Source organism: Trichoderma gamsii (genome assembly GCF_001481775.2).
Source record: "Trichoderma gamsii strain T6085 chromosome Unknown Scaffold_29.2, whole genome shotgun sequence".
Classification (NCBI taxonomy): domain Eukaryota; kingdom Fungi; phylum Ascomycota; class Sordariomycetes; order Hypocreales; family Hypocreaceae; genus Trichoderma; species Trichoderma gamsii.
In genome coordinates, this window is record NW_020171366.1 from 1 (window position 1) to 20061 (window position 20061).

A 20061-nucleotide genomic window follows, 5' to 3' on the forward strand; every position below is an offset into this window, starting at 1 on the left:
TAAAAGCATACGGATGTTGATGGGTCGCTTGAGATCGTCTTCCGTCATGAGAGTGTCCTCGTCGATGAGGTCATCGTCGTCGTAATCGGCATCGAGATCGTCAGAAAAGTCGACAAAGCCAACGCCAGCAGGGACGACAGGCTTGACTTCGAGTGTTTGTACGGGAGCAGGAGGAGCAACAGCAACAGCCAACTTCTTCTTCTTGCTGCCCAGCTTGAGAGAGACTACGCCTTCGTTGTCGCCATAGTCGGGCTTGTCGAAACCTCCGTTGGTGGCAACCAATCCTGCCAAAACGGCCTCCTTTGCCAGCGCAGCATTCTGTCCCAACTCTGCGCCATTCTGCGACTGCAGCCGTCCCTTTGGTTTGAGCGACTCTGTGATAGGGCCGAGGATGCTTCGGGTCAAGAGCGGCAAGACTTCGTTTAGAGACGAAGACGCATCGGCGAGGACTAGGACGAGATCGTATGTCGCGGAGGGGAGATTGACGAGCCCGGCGGACAACCGGTCAATCATCTGGAGGTCGGTCGTGGAGCGATCATGTTGCGAGAGCACGTTGGTAAGCGCGGTGGGATGAGAGGCGAGAGACGGCGGTGCTAGGAGCAGCGTGCGCTGCTGCTGCTTCTTCTCAGTCGCCGCCACTGGGGCAGCGAAGGAGAAGTCGTCCGAGGTATCTATCATAACGACCGAGGGCGCCATTGCGAAAGAAAAACTGCTGTGGAAGAAACGACAATCGGCTGCGGTGTTGGGAGGGGGGGAAGAATTGGAAAGTTGGAAAAATGAGAGGGCAAGAGGGCTAGATTTGTAAGAAGGGAAGACCCTCTTCCTGCTTAGGACCTTGATGTTGTATTAAAGACCATGCGGCGCTTAGTAAAAGCCTAAAAAAACAGAAACCGACGTAGAATGGAAATTTTGTATCTTTTCAACACTGTACTCTTGCCGCGATAACAAACCTGTCTATACAGTACAGCACAGTGAATTTGGGATCAGAATTAGGTTAGTAGTGCTCGATAAGAAAAGGCCCCTCCGAGTGCGGAGATGCACTTTGCGAATACTCCGCGCCTCTCATTGGGTGATATCAGACGTGGGGTTTGACAAGCCCCTCCCCTCTGCCTGAGAAGCGGACTGTATTGCGCATTACCAACTGAAAGGTCATCCTAGCCGTTGGCAGATGGGTCGCTTCTTCGATGCTAGCTGGGCTGGTGTCCCTGTCTGTATCCACCTGGTACTAACTCGAACGATTTGCAGGCTGTGAAGCAAGTGCTTTACTGTCCTGCATAGCATACTGGCAGTCCTTGGCTTTTCTCGTGACTGTGCTGATGGATGTGTTTCCGCAGCTTGAAATACTGCTGGAATAAATCACTTTCCTGGCGTCTCCAGCTTGTCTGGCTTTTTTTGTGATAGTAGCAGGCCTGTGTGAGACGAATTGCCTTTTCCGCGGAAATGTAGTGGACTTGAGCATCAGCCCACGTGTTACGTCGAGATCCCGAGTCCGATGACGGCTCGTGAGCAGAGCCAATATTACGATGGCCATTGTATGTGCTGTATACAACTCAATCCTGTTGGGAAATAATATTGCGAAAGACTAGCCTAGCGTTTGCCCATTGTTGTCTATTTTCGTAACCTAGATTATCCTCGAGCGGGACATTATATGAGGCCACTGGCATGGCTTGCATGATCTCCCTACTATGCGAACTATCAGGACGTACGGTTTGCTTTGCCACTGCTTTGTATCTCTGGTGCTGATATTTTCTCTTGCGTTGTAATAAACCACGCTGCAAAGCGGTTGTCCATCAGTTATGAAGTCTCTTTGGCCTTTAAGCGGCACGCACTAATGCCACCTTGTCTTCTTGTTTGTGTGAATCACCGCTGCATGCTTCACCCCCCATGTACATTGCGAGCGAGATGGGCCTCTCAATAGAATTGTCTCCTTTTGTGCAATTCACCTGCTATGCGTTCCATTTTCAGAGCCTATTATCCAAGACAGATTAATGCCAAGCAGAAAAAATCGCTGAGAGTCACAGAGAGAGGGGAAGAAACCACAGCTGCAGGCCAATGTACGGAGCAAAATGTTCTCATCGTAAATCTGTCGCGCCTACTATTAAAAGAGAAATTATTCTATGGCGTCTGTTAGTCAAATTTGGTGAACTCTGGAAAGAAATAGTTTCTCACGGTGCATGTACCGCAGACCTATGCCAAGAATAACATTGCATATCACAGTCGAGATACTTGTCATTTCTCGAATTAGCTCAAGTTAATTTGCTCAGGTTATGATGCCAAGGCAGCCTCATCCAGGTATAAAAGCGATAGGCTAAAAGGCAAGCTCATCGTTCTACATGTACTGTATCCCATTGTAGTCTACAAATTCAAGGAGTCTTCCATTCAGGAGTCTTCCTATCCCCATATCAAGCACTCTGCTTTTCACGAGATACTAATTTTATCCCCTTATTATAGCCTACAGGTATATCTATTCACCCTGGCATCTGACAGTGTTCATCCCATCTAAGGCGAGATGCGGATGGAATAACTTGCTCCCATTCTGCCGCTCCAGGCACCGCCTTTGCCAGGTGTTTCCTGGCTGCCCTGCCAACTGCTGCACGCTCCTTCTCTTTTCTTCGCTCCCTTTCCTCTTCCGTTTCCTCTTCTCTTTTTTTTCTTTTTCTTTTCACTTCTCCCTCATCCTGATCATCTCCATCTTCTAGGGCAGGATACGCATCAAAGCTGTGAGTAACAAATGCTCACGCAGTCTCAAAATCTGTTCAAGGCTGCAAACTAACTCTTCGATGACATATATTCAGTTCTTCGGTTACTTCGCTCATCAAGCGCCTGTTTCCTGAAATTCCATCCAAGGTAAGCATCTCCAGTTTCGGTTGATTGGCAGCTCTCCATCTTCAACTTCCCTTGATCTACTTGTCTCTCTCTGTCCTCACTACTCCTGCCATGGTCACCTTGGTCCTCAATTTTTGTTCACTTTGACGCAACTATCCAACCACTTGCTCACAGCTCTCCATCCAAAGAGCATAACATTACCTTCAGTCTCTCGTGTTCTTCTTCTCCATATCCTAATATCTCTCTAACATCTCAAAGGAATTTCACTCCCCAACTTATCACCTCTATCCCGTACAGATTGAAGATGGCAGACTGGGGCGGTGGAGCAGAGACGGGCGGTTGGGCCCAGTCCAATGCTCACGTCTCTGAAAAGGGAAACGCGGGAGCAGACAACTGGGGCTCAAACGAGCCCGCTGGCAATACTGGAGGTGTCAATGACAACTTCAATGACAACTATGATGATGGTGGTTACAAAGGCGGTGCCAATGACGCTGGGGAATACGGAAACGACAAATGTTTCGGCTGCGGCGAGGAAGGGTAGGTAGCCTGTTGCTTATTTTGCAGCAATCCGTTGCTGACTACTTTATCACAGCCATAGGCGAGCAGAATGCCCGAATGCTGAAGCGCAGACTTGCCGCTACTGCAAGAAGGAGGGCCATATGGTCAAGGACTGTCCCGATAAGCCTCCTATGATTTGCACCGACTGCGGTGAAGAAGGTACAGCTGGATGGCTCAAGTCCTAGGAAATTGATGAATATTTGACTAACTATCTTAGGTCATTTCAGAAAGAATTGCGAGAATGCCCGCAAGGTCAATCGTGACCATGTTGCCGATACTACTCCGGAAGATGCCTGGGCCAAGATCAAGCAAGCAGCTCGTGAAAGAGACTACGACGATGTCAAAGAAGCGGTTGAGGAATACGTCAAGGCTCTAGGAGCAGAAGTCACTTACCGCCAAATCCAAGAGAAATTGATGGAAGAGAGCGTCAAGCTCTGGCTGATTGCCTTGGAAAGAGAGCTGATTGATACTTTCACCAATATGGACCTCCAGGGTAATATTGACAAGAAGTATAGCGTTTCGTTCAGGTTCTCCGATAAGCCTGAGCGGCCTCGTGAAATCGATGGCTGGCCCCAAGGCCATGGTGAGATCCTATCTCGCTTGGACGATGCAGGAATTGTTGTCGACAGAGGCCTTCCTAAATGCTACAACTGTGGCGAGCTCGGCCATACGTCCAAGGCCTGCACCCAAGAGCGAGTTGAGCATGCTTCGGAGAAGCCGAAGATCTCGTGCTACAATTGCGGTAACGAAGGTCATCGAGTCAGAGACTGTAAGTTACAGTGCTGTTTCTTCATCATTGAATTTTCTAACCAGTTTCATAGGCCCCGAGCCACGCGTTGACAAGTTTGCCTGCAAGAATTGCGGGTCAGTCTTTCTTTATCTTTCAATGCGTTGATCAAACACTAATAGCGAGCAGTCAATCGGGACATAAGATTGCAGAGTGCCCAGAGCCTCCCAACATGGACAATGTTGAGTGTCGCAAATGCAACAAGAGTACGTTTATACTTTCTTCCGGACAGATACAGCAGCTAACAGTACTCAGCCGGCCACTTCGCCAAAGACTGCCCAGATGGAGGTAGCAGAGCTTGCCGCAATTGTGGCCAGGAAGGCCATATTTCCAAAGATTGTGACCAGCCCAGAAACATGGACCTTGTTACCTGCCGCAACTGCGAGGAAACTGGACACTACAGCAAAGAGTGCCCCAAGCCTCGGGACTGTAAGCCTTATGACCAACACTCTGTACTCTGTTCTCTTGCTAACACTCAAATTTCAGGGTCCAAAGTCCAATGTACCAACTGTGAGGAGTATGGACATACCAAAGTCCGCTGCAAGCAGCCACCCAAAGACTCGGAGGCTTTTGCAGACCAGGACCCCGGCAATGGAGATGAACAACCGACCCAAGCTGATGGCGACGCTGGCAATAGCTACGACAATAACTACGCCGACAATGCGGGAGGCGACGGAGGCGATACCGGCGGTTGGTAATTTGTTGCCCTAGCACATTAGCCCCGAGAGATTCGATTTTGATATGATTTTGCTTTTTACTCGAATTATAGTTGACCTAGTATGGGAAAGATTTACTAGGTACGCATTCAAATGAGGGCGTGACGATATGTTCCTGGGCAGATACGAGAACACAGAAAGCAAGATGCTTCATACATACCTAGGTAGATGATAGCATAGCACTGGACGATAGTCACCTCGTTGTCTCTATAAATGGATTCAAGCCGCAGAGCCATAGTTATCGCAGCCGCAAGTATAACATCTAGTTGTACCTACCACTTTGCCGTCGCGGTAGTTTACCCCGGCTACCCCACCCCTAAATAAGCCGAGGTTGGCGGAGCGTGCAGGTAGACCGCAACGTTGGTATGTAAGCAAGCTACAGCAGGCTCTTGTCGATTTATATATGACATGAAGTAGTCCACCGTAACATCAGTTGGAATTGTCAAGTTCTACTTATCTTTTTATCGTTTCTTACGAAGCGCATTTATTACGAAGCGTGAAAATGGCAGGCAAAGACGTTATTCTTTACCACTATCCACACTCCCCCTATGCAAGAAGGACGGTTTGGTATCTGGCTCTACGGGGAATCCCGCACAGCCAATGTGTAAGTATTGTACAAAATTAGAGTCTTGTACCAAGGCATCTCAAGCTAACATGTCAAACTTCAGCTTCAACCTACTATGATGCCGCGACCAGATGTCGCTCGCTTGGGTGTCGCGTATCGCCGCATACCCATTCTTTCCATTGGCAAGGACATTTACTTTGATACGCGCCTTCAACTGCCAAAGCTGGAAGAACTACATCCTGAGCTTCCTCGCCTTGGGGCAACTACGCCAGAACAGAAGGCTGTAGAACGTTTGCTCTCAGCTTACATCATTGACGGAGGCATCTTTCAGGAAGCCTCAAGATTGCTTCCTTTGGATCTACCACTCTTCAAGGACCCAAACTACTTCAAGGACAGGGGAGACTTTTCGGGAAAGCCAATCACCCTAGAGGCGTTGAGGAAGATTCGTCCCGATGCGTTGGCAGAGATTGCAGTGGGATTTGATCTTTTCGAGACGACGCTGCTGGCTGATGGGCGAGAATGGATCTTGAAGACAGAGAAGCCTAGTTTGGCTGACATTGAGGGCGTGTGGGCACTTCACTGGGTGTCTGGCTTAAAGGGGGCGTTGCCGGCGGATCGGTTCTCGGCAGAACGATACCCTCGAGTCTATGCGTGGATCAAGCGCTTCCAGGAGGCAGTTACGGCGGCCAAGGCGAAGAACGGGAAGCCTCAGACGCTGAATGGAGAGGAGGCAGCAAGTGTGATTGAGAAGTCGGCGTGGAACGAGGAGGAGAAGACGGTGGATGAGGGGGATCCGCTGGTGGTAGCGGAAGGGCTGAAGAAGGGGAGCATCGTTTCGATTTGCCCTACGGATACGGGCAGGTCGCACAAGGATGTGGGAGAGTTGTTGAGTTTGGATAAGGATGAGGTGGTTATTCAGGTTGAGACGGCGAAGGGGGAGAAGGTGAGGCTGCATGCTCCGAGACATGGGTATAAGCTGAGGAGATATGATGGGGAAAAGAAGAGTACTGCGAAGTTGTAGAGGGTCTTGAAGAGACATTTTTTTGAAGTAGGAAGCGTATTTTTCTTTATGGCATGGTAGTTACCTAGCGAATGAACAGCATCGGAATGCATGTTCGTTTTATGGAGGCGAATGGGCGGGATGCGTGTTGGCCGCGGACTGCCTCAGCCTACCTCATGCCAAGATCAAGCAGATAGATATAGAACATCAAACGGATGTAATCATTCAACTCAGTCTTATGTATGTATCCAGAGCTCTATTATTACAGGCCTTTTGGTTGGATTTGGCTCACCATTTCAGCCCCTGGTTACTACCCTGCAGCTTATCACAACATCGCTGTTGGCTTTTCCCAACTGATCAGCACAGGTATAATGAAGATAGAGATGAGACTAGATTCAATGTAACATGCTGCTGGAAAATTACAGTCAATCTACCCAGCTTGTTGGGTTGAAGTAACCGCTGTCTGTTGGAGATCTGCTCTTCGAAGTTGGGAAGCAGTCCATACTTGGAATAACACCAACGACAATCGAGATCTAGCCAACTCACACACTCCGCATTCACCTACGCCCTAAAAAGGGGATCTTACAAATCTATATTTGACCTTGTAGCACATCAGACGGCCGCGTGGTAGCGTAGTGGCACAGCTTCTTACGGATCGGCAGGACCACAAGAGCGCTACGGGCTTTCAGCTCCTGAACTCTCCGGACAGCTAGCCACAAGAGAGAGAAGAAATGCGTGGGCCGCTTGACATGAACGGGAAATAAAGCATCACGCGATGCTTATTCCTTTCTTCTCGTTTATTCCTTTCACCGGCTGCCAAACCGGATTCTGGAGACTCACCTGCAGACTCACATCGGCCGGCTGAAGAGAGAGGCACCTGACAACCCATTCAATCATGGTCACGTTTCTAGAGCTTCTTCACCGTCGATTTGCCCTCAAAGAAGCCTTCGCCTTGGAAATAGTCGCCAGCCTTTCGCCCCTCTTCACACACCTGTTTGCCAAGTACGGTATAAGCACCGCGCTGATCCTTTCGTGTCCCGCAACGGAGGGGAAGACAATCCGGGGAGATTGATCATCATTTCATCACGAGCATCAGGTGCCATAGCCAAAAGAAACAAATAGCCCAAGAAACAAATAGCCCAATGCAGAAAGGGCATTAGCATGCGATAGGACATGCTAGCTAGCAGTATGGACCAGACAAGGCAAGGAGATCTCGATCCCTCTTGTGTTTTTCAGAATTAGGCGCCAAGGGTGCTTGCATGGAGATGATGATCACAGTCAGCTTGAAGACCATCTCGGAGGGAGTTTTAGGGGCGCCGTTGTTCTGAGCTGAGGGGGGCCAGCTATCGAGAAGGTTGGTCGACGCTGTCTATTGAAGCGTGCTTGGCGTGCTTCTGGTGTTTGTTTTGATGCTTAAACTTGTGGCTACTGGCACGGAGGTCGTTCTCGGGCCTACAAAACACGTTCCCACTATACGCGACTATTGGGGCTGTCGCAAAAAGAAAAGCTTCGCAGTTTATTTCCTTGGTCTGATGCTGAATGGACTCTCGAGTCATTGTCTGTTGACGGTTGCAGGGTAAACAAGTCAAGCCATCGTGGTGTCTTTACGCGGACCCAACGTTACGGCTGCAACTTTGTTTCACAATGGCCTGGCGAAAGTGCGTCATAGCTTGGCCAGAACTGCAGCCTTGCGGTGGGGACGTGGCGCCGAAGCCAGAAACGGCTTGGCGGGAGCAGAATAAGTGAAAAAAGGTAAAATAAAGAAACACGGCAAGGCCAAAGGCTCAGTAACGGATCGACACAGAGTTGCGCCCATCTGGCAGCAACAAGTCGCCAAGTTACAGGCTCCAACGCCCAAGGAGGGAGAATCCGCCGCCTGTCTAGTACACGAGACTTGGCCAAAAACAAAGACGCGTGCGGATTCTGTGGGCTTTTTTTGGCTTCGCTCCAGAAGCATTTTCAAAAGCGTTCTGGGGTGGATGGACCTCCCTTGTTGCGGTGCCTTGGTTGTCCTGGACATTGTTGGATTGTTTTTCATGCTGACGTCACCTGGCGATCATATGGCGCTCAGGGCTTGGGCCAAAAAAGTCGCGGCACAGTGTCTCGGACGATGGTACGATGTGGAGAAGGGCGGGCCATTTCAGGGGGTCGTCTCTTACACTGTGTGCGAGCGAAGGAGGGCCGTATTTTCGCCGCGGCCATCGGGCTGCTGTGATTCGCTGGCCGGCCTCCTCATAATCAAAAGAATTAAGAAAAAGTTCGCTTGGCTTGTTGTGCTTTGTGCCTCGAGGATTGATAGCAAACGAAAATGGTCGTGCTGGTGCTGCTATGATTTTCTGGCCATTAATAAGAATTGGACGGATGGATTGCTCTTCCGCTTCCAGAGCCGGCCGAATTAGGCAAGTGGGAAGACGCATCCATTTTCAAGCAGATGCAACGGTAAAATGTCTTCAACAGGTTGAGAAGGGCTTCAAAGGTCAAGCAAGAGAAACAGAAGACATCTGACGTAACGTGAATGTCCGAATATCGTTGGCATCTCCTTCTTTCTCCGTTTGATATGTGTATCGTTGTATTTTCAGGACATAGCATTGCATACCTCTTGACGGCGTGAACAGAGCAGGCCCAAGTCGTGCAAGTTGTTTACCTGCATCTTGAGGGGAGAATAAGACGAGACTAGAATACGGAGCTCGAGTAAGGTGTGCTGAAGTTGGCCTGTTGACAAGGATCATAGTTGGCTAGAGGGCCGGCGCGGAGGCAATGCCGCACGTTATGGGAGGGGATTCTGGTGTGTGTTGAACGCGCACCAGTAATATACGGAGGCGGCCAAATTGCCACGTCCTGGAGAGCCCCAGCAAGAGGCAAGTAGGTATGTCGCCGAAGGGAAAATCAAAACGGTTGCCCAGCTGGGGGTTTGATACGGGAATTAAGGGGGGAGCGCCAACGATCTGGATATTGTAGTAGTAATCGTTCCGATGGCATGCGGAATTATAAGTCAGTGAGGCAAACTCTTGATGGCCTTTGGTGATGCTTCTGTACTGGTACATGCGCCCAGAGTAACCGTACGAGTGTGAGTTGCTTAGCGATGCCCGTCAACCCGTATGCGCCTCGTCTAGGTGAGTAGATAGATTAGCGAGCACTCATCTGGCTTCTCTCCTTGTCCCACTGCTGCCGCAATTCCTGCCATTCCCTCCCGCGCTTCTGCAGAGACACTGCTGCTGGTCTCGTCTTGCCTCGTCTCTTCCTGTCTGTGGCTTTCATAGCCCTCACCTCTATCGAATGTCGTGCTCAGTCTTCCCGTAAGAGAAGCGTCATTGCCAGCAGCATGGACTCACCCTACCGGCCGTGGTACAAGTACATGGATCCCATGTTGCAGAAGCTCCACCTCTGTTTTCTTCTCTGCTGCCACAACATCTCCTCATCCTTGCCTGCATCAACAGTGGCACGCTAGAGCGACCCTCCCAGCATCCTGAGAGTCCACATTTGATACAGTGCCTGGACAGTGCTTCCATGTCTTCTCCAGTCTTGTTTTGTTTCCTTCTTGCGGAGATGCTGCTTGTACTCTGGGAGCGAGTGGGAAACGACACTGGAAGCCATTTTGACAACATTCGACAGAGTCGTAGACGGGTCTGTTGGCTTTTGGATATTCCCTTTTCGACGCCACGATAGCGCACGCCAGCATCTGACGCGCGGCTGTCAATGCCGGCCTTATTCCCAATCCTAGTCCGAGGGGGCGTTTCCAGCACTTCAGATGCCGTAGCAGAGATGTGGCATTTGGCTGCATCTGGCCTCACCCTTTTCCATCTCGTAAACTCGCCAGAAGAGTTGGAGCACTAGAGCAAGGTATGCAAGCTCCAGGCAGGTATGCGCGAGCACCAACAGTACGAAAAACACGTGCAATACACGGCGCTATCCAATCATGCCGCTTGGGCCCTACAGAATTTCGCCTCCCGTCGATAACGAGTACTCCGTCTCCCAGCGCGCATTTCCACACGGTCTACACCACCCGGATTCCCAATCGCGAGATTCGCAGCGGCGTCCCGCACAGTGCGGCGGCGGCCCAGGTTTGTCAGCGAAGTCTCTGCAGGCCCCGTCGAAGAAAAAGGCCTAAGAGCAGCCCAGCAGCCAAGCAGCGCCCCCAGAGCCGCCCGCCTTCTTTTTTCTGCGCCTTCGACTTTTCACAACGTCATCTCTGACGTCTTCTTTCCACCATCGTGCACTCTTCATCACCACCTCAAGTTACAGCGATTCTCAGCGCAGCCTTCCGCTCCCCGCATAGCTTCAGTGCCCGTTCTAGCGGCACGAGACTCTGGGAGCATCTTTGGATTTTCAGATTCGATATCCAGCGATTTGCCTTTGATCGCGAGCCTGCACGGGGCGAGCTGGATTGAATTGGCCCTTTTTGCCTTTCCGTCTGCTTCGGGCCAAGCGTTCTGCTGCACCTCAGTCGTCTAACTCTGCGCGTTGAGGAGGAATAACGCCCCTCACAAAAATAGAGACCCGACCGCCCACGCTGGGCTGCTTTGAGAGTTTGTTTCAATTAAGAGAGCAAACAAGGGCAAAAAGAGAGTTGACAGCAACGCGCCATCTCAACGCAAAACCGCCCCAACTTATCCACTGCCGCAGTTCTGCCTCCGCGCTACGCTCTGCCTCTGACCTCATCTCGTCGTTGCACTCTGCTCTGTCTCTGCCAGACCTCTCACCATCTCTCGCCGCAATTCCTCCCGTCTGCCTTTCCCCCACATACTCGGTAGCTCAACGCCCCCCTTTGCACTGTCTACTGGGATAATACATCATCGTCATCATGGGGACGACTGTGACCGACGTAATTGAGTCCAAGTCCCCTAAGCAGCAGCCCATCTCCCCCACACGGCAAGGTAAGCCTTTTTACCCTTCCTCGTCTTCCCCTTTACCGTTCCTGCATCGTCGTCATTAGACACTACACTTGCTTCTCTTCCACCATCGTCATTGCCCGCCATTCCCTCGTCACTACGCACCGGCTACCCTGTGCGTCACCAGAGTTACAATTGCCCAATTGCTACTGTTGTCCTGCCATACTTACAAAGCGCTCTCTGCCTCGCAGGTTCCATCGTCAGCGCGAAGATCGATTCTCTCACCAAGCCGGACATTACGTCTAATGCTCCGGCGACCAAGCCACTTGCACCACCGCCTCGACCAGGACAATCACAGCAAGGCTCCAACACCCCGGAATACTACGCGCCTCAGGTTTCTGGAGGCTCCCTCAGCCTGGAGCCCAATCCGTTTGAGCAGTCGTTTGGGGGTGGTGGCCCAGAGACTCCTGGAGGAACCAAACTCCCCAGCGTCGCTGCTTTGACGTCGCCCTCGTCCCTGCTGCCCGGGACCAACGCGACTCCCTTCAACTGGGGCGGAGGCTCCCTGCGGACCGGCCCGCTGAGCCCTGCCATGCTGTCAGGACCTACCGACTACTTTGGCGATACACACCACCTGCGCGGCGGCTTCCCTACACCCAACGAGTCTTCGCTGCGCACTGGACTGACTCCGGGCGGGAGCGGGTCTATGTTCCCGGCCCCGAGTCCCAACTCTGCCCTCTTTGCCCAGCTGGCCAGCGGTGGTGCGACTCCCAGCACACTCGACTTTCACCGAACAGCTCTGAGCGCCGCCGCAAAGCGGGAACAGGCCGCTCGAGCTCAGCCGACTGCACCGCAGCCGCCCGCGGTCACCTCTCAACCTCAGGACATGACCAACGGCACCGTTATCCCCAAAGTCGAGCCCAAAACTTCATCCGGGCCGTTTGACCCCCACGACAACGACGCGGCCAACGGTCTTTTCATGCTCGCTCAAGGCCGCAACGGGGCTCAACCTACACCTCAGTTTACAGTCACAACTGCACCTACCGCGCACGCACACCCAGCCCCCGCAGTTCAATCGAATATCAACACGTCGCCGCCAATGGCCAACAACGTAAAAGTAGACTCCAAACGGGGAGTCAGTGAAATCAGCAATGGCTCGGATGAAAGTGACCAGAAGCCACAGACACGAGGCAAGGGAAAGAAGAACCCCCCTGCTGCTAATGGTAGGAGAAAGGCCGATGAGATGCCTGTCAAGGCACCGGCTGCCAAGAAAACCAAGGCCAACAGCGGCGTTGCCAGCTCCGTTGACGAAGAACACTCAGATGAGGACATGGATAGATTTGATGACAATGGTCCTGGAAAGTCTAAGATGACGGACGAGGAAAAGCGCAAGAACTTTTTGGAACGTAACCGGTATGTCACGTCCTCTCAAAACCAACTTCTTCTTTTTTTTTTTTTTTTTTTTTTTTTTTTTTTTTTTTTTTTTTTTTTTTTTTCGGTGCACGAATGCAGCTAACATACTCCTATAGCGTGGCCGCTCTCAAATGTCGACAACGCAAGAAGCAGTGGCTGGCCAATCTTCAGACCAAGGTCGAGATGTTTAGTAGCGAGAACGACGCCTTGACGCAGCAGATTACGCAACTGCGAGAAGAGGTGGTCAATCTCAAAACTCTTCTGCTTGCTCACAAGGATTGCCCCGTGACTCAAAGCCAAGGTCTCCACGGCGCTTTCATGTCACAAGTAGTTGAGCCTTTCAACCCGCAGATGAATCCCTATGGGATGGCGGCCCCGATACCTGCTCAACAAGCCATGGTTGGCCAGGGTGTCCAACGGCGCTTTTCTTAGGAAATGAATGACCCTTCATCCTCACCTGGGCAGCAAGTCATGATTGGCGCAAGTGTTGGGCTACCTGTTGCTGAGGACCAGCGTTCCTATGTATCTCCGGAAGAACTCATGATTGGCGCTAGGGTTGAGGGACTGTTCGCTGCTAAGGACCAGAGTGCCTCTGTATCTGTTGAAGAATACATGACTAACCCGATTTATGCGTCCCGCACAACATCGCGTCGCCAATCACCACCACCACCACCACCGCATTTCCGTTCACCTTTAGAACCGCAAATATTTCGGCGGTCACTATAGCCTTTCTACTGCTACACATCATGGTAACGTTTATTTTTAGAGTGCGACCACGTGTGAGATTCCGAGTATGGCACGCGTGGAACCTCTGGATGAACGGCTTCGTCGATTGTTTCGATAACCTATGATACACGCATGCGGTTTACTTAAAACAACACTCATGCGTTACACCCTTTCCCTATATAATCAAATCATGCCAAACAGGCGACTGAATCAGTGGAGGGACATTCGCCTTTGGTATCGTTTTCGGGGATATTGTTCTTTCTTTCTTCCCTTTTTTTTTCCCCTTTTGAAAGACTTGCCTTTTCTTTCCTTATTATTCCTTGTTTATTTTGGTCCTTCCCGCACCATCTGTGGGTGTAGGCAGTGCCTTGACCATTTCCGGGGCTGTTCCATCCCCGGGTTCTTCCTTTCATATATCTCTCTTCCCCGGTATTACTTTACAATGTACGTAAATAGTGGCAAGGCAAGGTATACACACATCAAAAGGTGTTGGGACTGGACGGGGCTTGAATTTGACTTTTGAAGGCGTTTGGGTGGTGTACTCTCGAGGGGGAGTGAGATACTCGGTGTTTGACGGTTTGAATTTCAGGTATTCTCGTAGCTTAGAAGAAAAACGGAAGCTACTTGATTGCTTAGCGAGCTCTATGAGGTAGACCAGTAGGAGAACGATTAAAAATGGAATTGCGTCGCATTGATGTTAATTGTTTGCTCTTCATGAACCTAAAAGTTACTTTCGGAAAGAACTTTGCTGTTGTACAGAAATATGCAGGCCATTGACATGTTAGATGAAGTTTTATGATACAATGGAAATAGTCTTGGAGGATTATGTGAACATATTGTTGCGCTTGAAACTAGTATCTTTGACTTTACTCCGGCGTTGAAGCTATCTACGTTCCCACGATAGCTCTCTGTTGGAGTTGAGACGTCAGTCAGGCTTTGGCTTTAGCGCAGCCGAATGTCTCTGGTTCAGTTGCTCAGCTAAAGCTCCTGCAGCCAGCCAATCAGCCGTCGCCATGATGAGACCGAGGGGGTGGGGTGGTGTCCGTCCGAAACAGGACTAGCGCCGACTTTGGAAAAGCGTCCTCCCGCATGCTCCTAAAAGTAAACACTGTCAATGCAAAAGAAAGAACACTTTGGCGGTCACTCGACGAGAACAGTTTCCCATCTCCGTCCGGCAAAGACGGAGCGGCGCATACGCAGCATCGATACAGACCGGATCCTACAGAACTGGGCATTATTTAGGCGGGGAAATCCATCAGCGATTGCGCCGCAGGTGGATGCGGTGGACAAACGAGCGAAACACGCGCGCAGGCACTTGACGCGACAAGGCTGAAAAAACCCCCAATCTTCGACCGCCTCATCAGTAAACACGCGACAACTTTTAAACCTCTCTTCAACGGCGATTGGATTTTTGTGTGCTGCTGTATTTGGGGCGCAGAAACCTGCAATTCGCGACGGCAGCCTGTCAATCTCTCATGCGATCCACCAAGAGGAGCTTCCGAAGAAGCCATCCATGACGACTCTCATTACCACCATTCGACAGCCGCTGGAACTTCTTAGCATGAACGACCAGCCAGCGCGCCGATCAAAGCGCCAGCCGGGTTTGTTGGGCCCTGTCATTTGAAGCAGAAAGCGGGGGAGGAAGAAAAGAGGAAGAAAAGCTGACCAGACGAGCAGCCGCCGAATACGAACAGGACGACGATTTTCAATTTGTGCGGAAATCCAAAAAGGCGAAAACCACCGAAGAGCCGCCAGAGCCGGTAGCTCTTCCTGTGAGGAAATCGGGAAGAGGGAGGCCACCATCGGCAGCGAGCGTCGCGGCGAAAAATCGGTCGGCGAGAGCGTCAGCTCGTGATGATGATGAGGATGTGGAGCTGATCGCGGCGCAGAAGGCTTCGAAGGCGACAACAGCGGCAAAGAAGGCGTCCTCTTCACGGCGAAAAGCGTCGTCCAATGACGCGATCCAGGATGAACCGCCTGCGAAGGTATCGAAAAGAGGGACGAGAAAAAGCTCACGATTATCAAGCGACGATGCGGCACCGGAAGAGCAGCAGCAGGCGCCTCCTCCGCCACGGACAAAAGGCTCATCGAGCAGTCAGGGCCGTGGCAAAAAGACGGCGAAATCAAAAGCACAACCACCACCCGTCATACAGGAGGAAGAGCTTGAGGAAGACGCTTCGATAGTGGATTCGCCAGTACACGAGACATCGACTGAGCCAACTAAAATTAAGCTACCAATGAGCGACACGCCAATAATCAACCGCAACAAAGAAATGCGCAAAAAAGGGGGAACCAGTGGCAGCCGCAGAAGCAGTCTGGGGTCTCGTGGACGAAGAGCAAGCTCATTAATTGAGAGCGGGCAGACGGCGATTCCCCATCGCGAAGTCAGCACTGCTGCGTTTTACAAGCATATCGAGGCGGATTTGCTGGAGCCGCGACGGATGAAGCAGCTGTTGATATGGTGTGGCGAGCGGGCGCTGTCAGCTAAGCCGCGGGGGACACTGAATTCTGGCGCAGTTCTTGGAGGTGAGGATTTCTCATCATTGAATGGGATACGCTGCTTGTGGTTGTTCTGACTTTGCTAACCGAGAATTTTATGCTAGCCCGTGCAATTCAAGATCAGCTGCTTAAAGACTTTTCGTCGAGATCAGAGTTTTCAGATTGGTTCAATAGAGAAGAGAAGGTGCCCAAAGCACCAGTCATATTGAGGCCGAATCCTAGAAACATTGAGCTGGACGAGAAGCTGGCTACTTTGGAAGCGAAAGTGAAGAGGTAAGTCATTGGAGATGCATTGAGCTATATGGTACGACTATAAGCTGACTCGACCCAGATTACAAGAAGAAAAGAAAGCGTGGCTAGCCATACGGAAACCAGTACCCGACCAGCCACCTCTATTCACGCCACAGGAAAAAGAAGCAGAGACAATCGCATTGCCCGATTTTGACTTGTTAGACCCCGATGAAGGTCAAATCAGAGGCTTTCTTGTTGATGAAACAAATACCTTTGCCAGCATACGATCACAAACACAAGCACGATTACGGCACATCCAATCGTCCCTCGAATTCGAAGTCGATCAATTAACAGACAGCGTACATAAGCTGGAACAGCGAGTCAAGGTAGCGGGCAAGGAAGCCGACAGAGTGCTGAGCCTAAGTTCTGTGAGATTACGGGAGCGGGAGGAGAGGGAGAGAAAGAGCGTGGGAACTAAAGATATGCCCATCATGATGGTGCTGAGGAGTTTGAGCAGCATACTGCCTGAAGGAGGGGGATGATGTGGTTTGAGAAAAAGTTTGAAAACAAAAGAAGAAGGAGGCGGAAAGAAAATCTAATCATCTTTTCTTTATTCCTTCTTCTTCTTGGCTCCTCATGAAATGCCTTCCTTTGCTCATGATACCCTCGATTCTACCTCCCTACATCTTCCCAAGTTCCTTGCAAGCGAAGCTGCAACTTGGACTCTTTTTTTCCGTTTCTTTTGCATTATTTATTTTTTAACGAGACATACTGATGATGAGACGAGACGAGACGGCGAGGCGCTCGGTTTTGATTTGATACATTTTCCGGCCTTTTTTTTTTCTACTTCCCAACCATCTTTTCTCTTCTTCTCTCGTTTGGCGGACTGGGTTTGATTGGCTGGTTGCGTTTGATTGGTGAGGAGGACTAGATTTAATTAAATTCTTTTGGGTTCTTTTCTTTTTTTTTTCTTGCGTGCTAGATTGGCAGGCGGGCTCTATCTTTGTTTTCCCTCTCCTTTGGTGAGAAAGGGAAAAGTTGTTTATACCGATTTGATTGGAAAAAAGGGACAAGCGGATGGGATGGGGCTTAGCTGGGGGGAAAAGGTAGATGAAGATACTATGGTAGCATGAAATGGAAATGAGAGGCGAAGAGAGAAGAGATTTAGGAAGAAAGTGTCTTCTACCTTTATTTTTTTTTCCCCCGTAGTAAATGAGAACTTGGTAGTGACTATGGTTTGAATTTGTCCTCTATGAATGTTGTTCTGTGGTCCGTAATTGTGTAACTAAGTGATACGGAGCACACTGAGTGAAAGTGAGCCACGGGAGTGCATGGACGGGATCAAATATGTGATTCTAATTTTCCTTTTATTAGATCTGAAAAAAACAGGTTCCCCTCGTTTCCTCCTATGTATTTTTCCCTTTAACGCAAAAACCTTCTTCATCTCGATGGTTCATACATCATGATATTGCAAACGCTAGCGCCTACCACCATCCTCATGTAACCCCTTTTCTCCCAAATTTTATTTCATATACGCTACATGGAGACGAGCCGTGTAATAACGACGCTCCAAGGCGTTATCTCGCAATAGAACCCCCTCTTCTCTATTTCACACGTTCCTGCTTCTTCTTCTCCCCAATCTATATCCCCCCCCCAACCAAAGCTTGTGTCGATATAAGGCCCTCTAAATCAAGTGCTTTGAGCGGAAGTACGCCCGCAGGTACATAATCTGCCACGCCCACAGGATGACCAGCAGCCAGGTGGTGCCGACGCCGAACCACTTGACACGGTTGTTTGTGCTCTCGTTTGTGTCGCGCAGCTTCTGCTCGCGCGAGCGGAGGTACTCCATCTCGCGGACGACTTCGCCGGTCAGCTCCTCGATGCGGCGCAGCTCGGCCTCGACGGGCTTGAGTTTCTCGGTGGCTTGGATGGCGGACCAGTCCTTTGCGTCGGCGCCAATGTCGATGTCGAGCTCGACGACGCGGAGGTTCTGTCGGGGTTTGGTGTCTGGGAGAAGAGATGATGTGTTAGTGAACGGCTTGAAGTAGATACTCTCGAAAAATGGTGTAGTAAAACAAGGGAGATGGGACAACATACTGCCACTGAACAGGTTCTCGAAGCAGACGTCAAAGGCGGCGTCGGCGTGGGAGGTGAAGACGATTCGGGACTCGCCCGCAACGTCCTTGGCTCGGCCGTATTCGTTGCCAATGGCATCACGGACCTAGTGATAGTCAATGTTAGTGAAGCTCAATTCAAACCCCCCGCCTCTCCTCGATTTCAAGCACATACATGAATGTTGACCAGCATGCCGTCGCCCTTGTAGCCGTCCACCGTCGACGTCACAACCACCAGCGTGTCGCTGCCCACAAAGTTGCGGATGCATCTCTCCTTCTTGAGGCTCTCGCCGCCGGGGTGGGCGAGCAGGTCGAACTTGAGGGCGTTGGCGGCGCTGACGAGCAGCAGCAGGCCGCAGAGCCAGCGCATGGGCGAGAGGGCCTTGAGCGCCATTGGCCGGTTTCTATTAACCTTTTTGGAATTGAGAATTCGCTCAGAGGTCTAAAATCAAAGAAAATAGAATTTCAGTCGTCGAGTCCAATCAGAGGCCGGAATTGGGGGGAGAAAACAAGCATGTGTTCCAAAGTATAAGCCAAGCCCGCAAAAAGGTAAAGGTGTCGCGTTCGGCCAAAGCTGCTGGTGGTGTGGCTTGACTTGGTGCAATGACAGGGGGAGAGGCGAGGGGGGCCAATCAGAGGGGGCTATTTGGTTTGGCATCACGTGTGGGGCGGCAGCAGCCTCGTCGACTTTTTGGATGTCGCAGCCTTGGCGCCAACGCCTGTTCCTGTTGATACAAAGCACATCACTCTTCAACCTTTTCTTGATATATTTGTTCTTGTTCGCGAAATCTAGCCACGATGCCCAAGTGTAAGCACAATTACATCCCCCGCTCCTAGTTGATTTACACAAAACTAATGCAATCTGATCCCATAGTCTTCTGTAAGCTGCCAAAACCGACGCGCTCAGGCTCATGTCACCACATCTGTTTCCCAACTAACCACGGATTCACAGGCGATTACTGCGATGTCTACCTCACGCACGACTCCATGTCAGTGCGCAAGGCACACAACAGCGGCCGAAACCACTTGCGCAACGTGGTAGACTACTACCAACGTTCGTCACCGTCTTCAACCTCCTTTCTCCCCATTGATGACTGGCTGACTGACCTTGGGGATTCTTCTAGAAATTGGCCACGAAAAGGCCCAGTCCGTCATCGACTCCATCACCTCTTCCTACGCCGCCGAGGGCCAGGCCCATGCGAACCCGATGCTTCTTCAGAACCAACCCGGCCACGCATTCCCGCCGTTTGGATTCCCTGGTGGTAAGCTATACGATGGTCTTTTCTCGGCGCACCTACTTCTCTGAACCTATGACGTAGAATAGATAGCTGAGAAGAATTGTGAATGATGTGTGTAATGGAGGCTAACGATGCTTGCTTCCTAGGTGTCCCTCCGCCCTTCCCAGGCATGCCCGGAGCTCCCCCCGGACAGTTCCCCCAAGGTCTCCCGCGTACGTTCAACCCCCCTGATATCCAAAGCCTCTCGTCACGTCACTATCTAACCCTCAGACTTCACAGCTCCTCCTGGTGGTCGCGGCATGCCTCCTTTTCCCCCGGGCCCCAACGGAATGCCTCCGATGCCTCCTCCCAACGGCCTCCCATTTCCTCCCCCGGGCGGCCTTCCCTTCCCTCCCCCAGGCGCTCCCGGCGCACCTGGTCTCCCCCCGCCAAACTTCCCCGGCATGCCTGCGCCGGGACAGCACGCCTTCCCTCCTCCCGGACCCGGAGGCTTGCCGCCTGGTTTCCCCGCTGGCGGACCTCCTGCTCCTGGACAGGACAGGCGGTGATGCATTGTGGC

General features: G+C 51.2%; 7 protein-coding genes across 7 annotated transcripts; 5 read left to right on the plus strand and 2 right to left on the minus strand.

The window, feature by feature from the left end:
* Nucleotides 1-3: 3 nt before the first annotated feature.
* On the minus strand, nt 4-696 carry TGAM01_v207607 (hypothetical protein; the record flags this gene model as incomplete). The annotated part of the gene is made up of 1 exon (XM_018805099.2): nt 4-696. A coding segment is annotated over one exon (693 nt), but the record flags the coding sequence as incomplete, so codon positions are not given.
* Nucleotides 697-3130: 2434 nt separating this feature from the next.
* Nucleotides 3131-4869, plus strand: TGAM01_v207608 (hypothetical protein; the record flags this gene model as incomplete). Its single annotated transcript, XM_018805100.1, has 7 exons — nt 3131-3363; nt 3419-3543; nt 3602-4153; nt 4206-4248; nt 4301-4377; nt 4427-4600; nt 4658-4869. 7 exons carry the CDS (start codon nt 3131-3133, stop codon nt 4867-4869), a joined length of 1416 nt encoding a protein of 471 aa, XP_018661550.1.
* A 520-nt stretch (nt 4870-5389) lies between these two features.
* TGAM01_v207609 (glutathione S-transferase) lies at nt 5390-6473 on the plus strand (the record flags this gene model as incomplete). Its single annotated transcript, XM_024550130.1, has 2 exons — nt 5390-5491; nt 5556-6473. 2 exons carry the CDS (start codon nt 5390-5392, stop codon nt 6471-6473), a joined length of 1020 nt encoding a protein of 339 aa, XP_024405095.1.
* Nucleotides 6474-11253: 4780 nt separating this feature from the next.
* On the plus strand, nt 11254-13126 carry TGAM01_v207610 (hypothetical protein; the record flags this gene model as incomplete). Its single annotated transcript, XM_018805102.1, has 3 exons — nt 11254-11326; nt 11386-12694; nt 12811-13126. 3 exons carry the CDS (start codon nt 11254-11256, stop codon nt 13124-13126), a joined length of 1698 nt encoding a protein of 565 aa, XP_018661552.1.
* A 1807-nt stretch (nt 13127-14933) lies between these two features.
* TGAM01_v207611 (hypothetical protein) lies at nt 14934-16692 on the plus strand (the record flags this gene model as incomplete). Its single annotated transcript, XM_018805103.1, has 4 exons — nt 14934-15021; nt 15098-15946; nt 16024-16192; nt 16251-16692. The coding sequence occupies 4 exons, from the start codon at nt 14934-14936 to the stop codon at nt 16690-16692; spliced, it is 1548 nt and encodes a 515-aa protein (XP_018661553.1).
* A 1142-nt stretch (nt 16693-17834) lies between these two features.
* TGAM01_v207612 (endoplasmic reticulum vesicle protein 25) lies at nt 17835-18658 on the minus strand (the record flags this gene model as incomplete). The annotated part of the gene is made up of 2 exons (XM_018805104.2): nt 17835-18371; nt 18440-18658. The coding sequence occupies 2 exons, from the start codon at nt 18656-18658 to the stop codon at nt 17835-17837; spliced, it is 756 nt and encodes a 251-aa protein (XP_018661554.2).
* Nucleotides 18659-19062: 404 nt separating this feature from the next.
* Nucleotides 19063-20050, plus strand: TGAM01_v207613 (hypothetical protein; the record flags this gene model as incomplete). The annotated part of the gene is made up of 6 exons (XM_024550131.1): nt 19063-19072; nt 19139-19144; nt 19217-19318; nt 19389-19526; nt 19649-19714; nt 19782-20050. 6 exons carry the CDS (start codon nt 19063-19065, stop codon nt 20048-20050), a joined length of 591 nt encoding a protein of 196 aa, XP_024405096.1.
* Nucleotides 20051-20061: the final 11 nt, after the last annotated feature.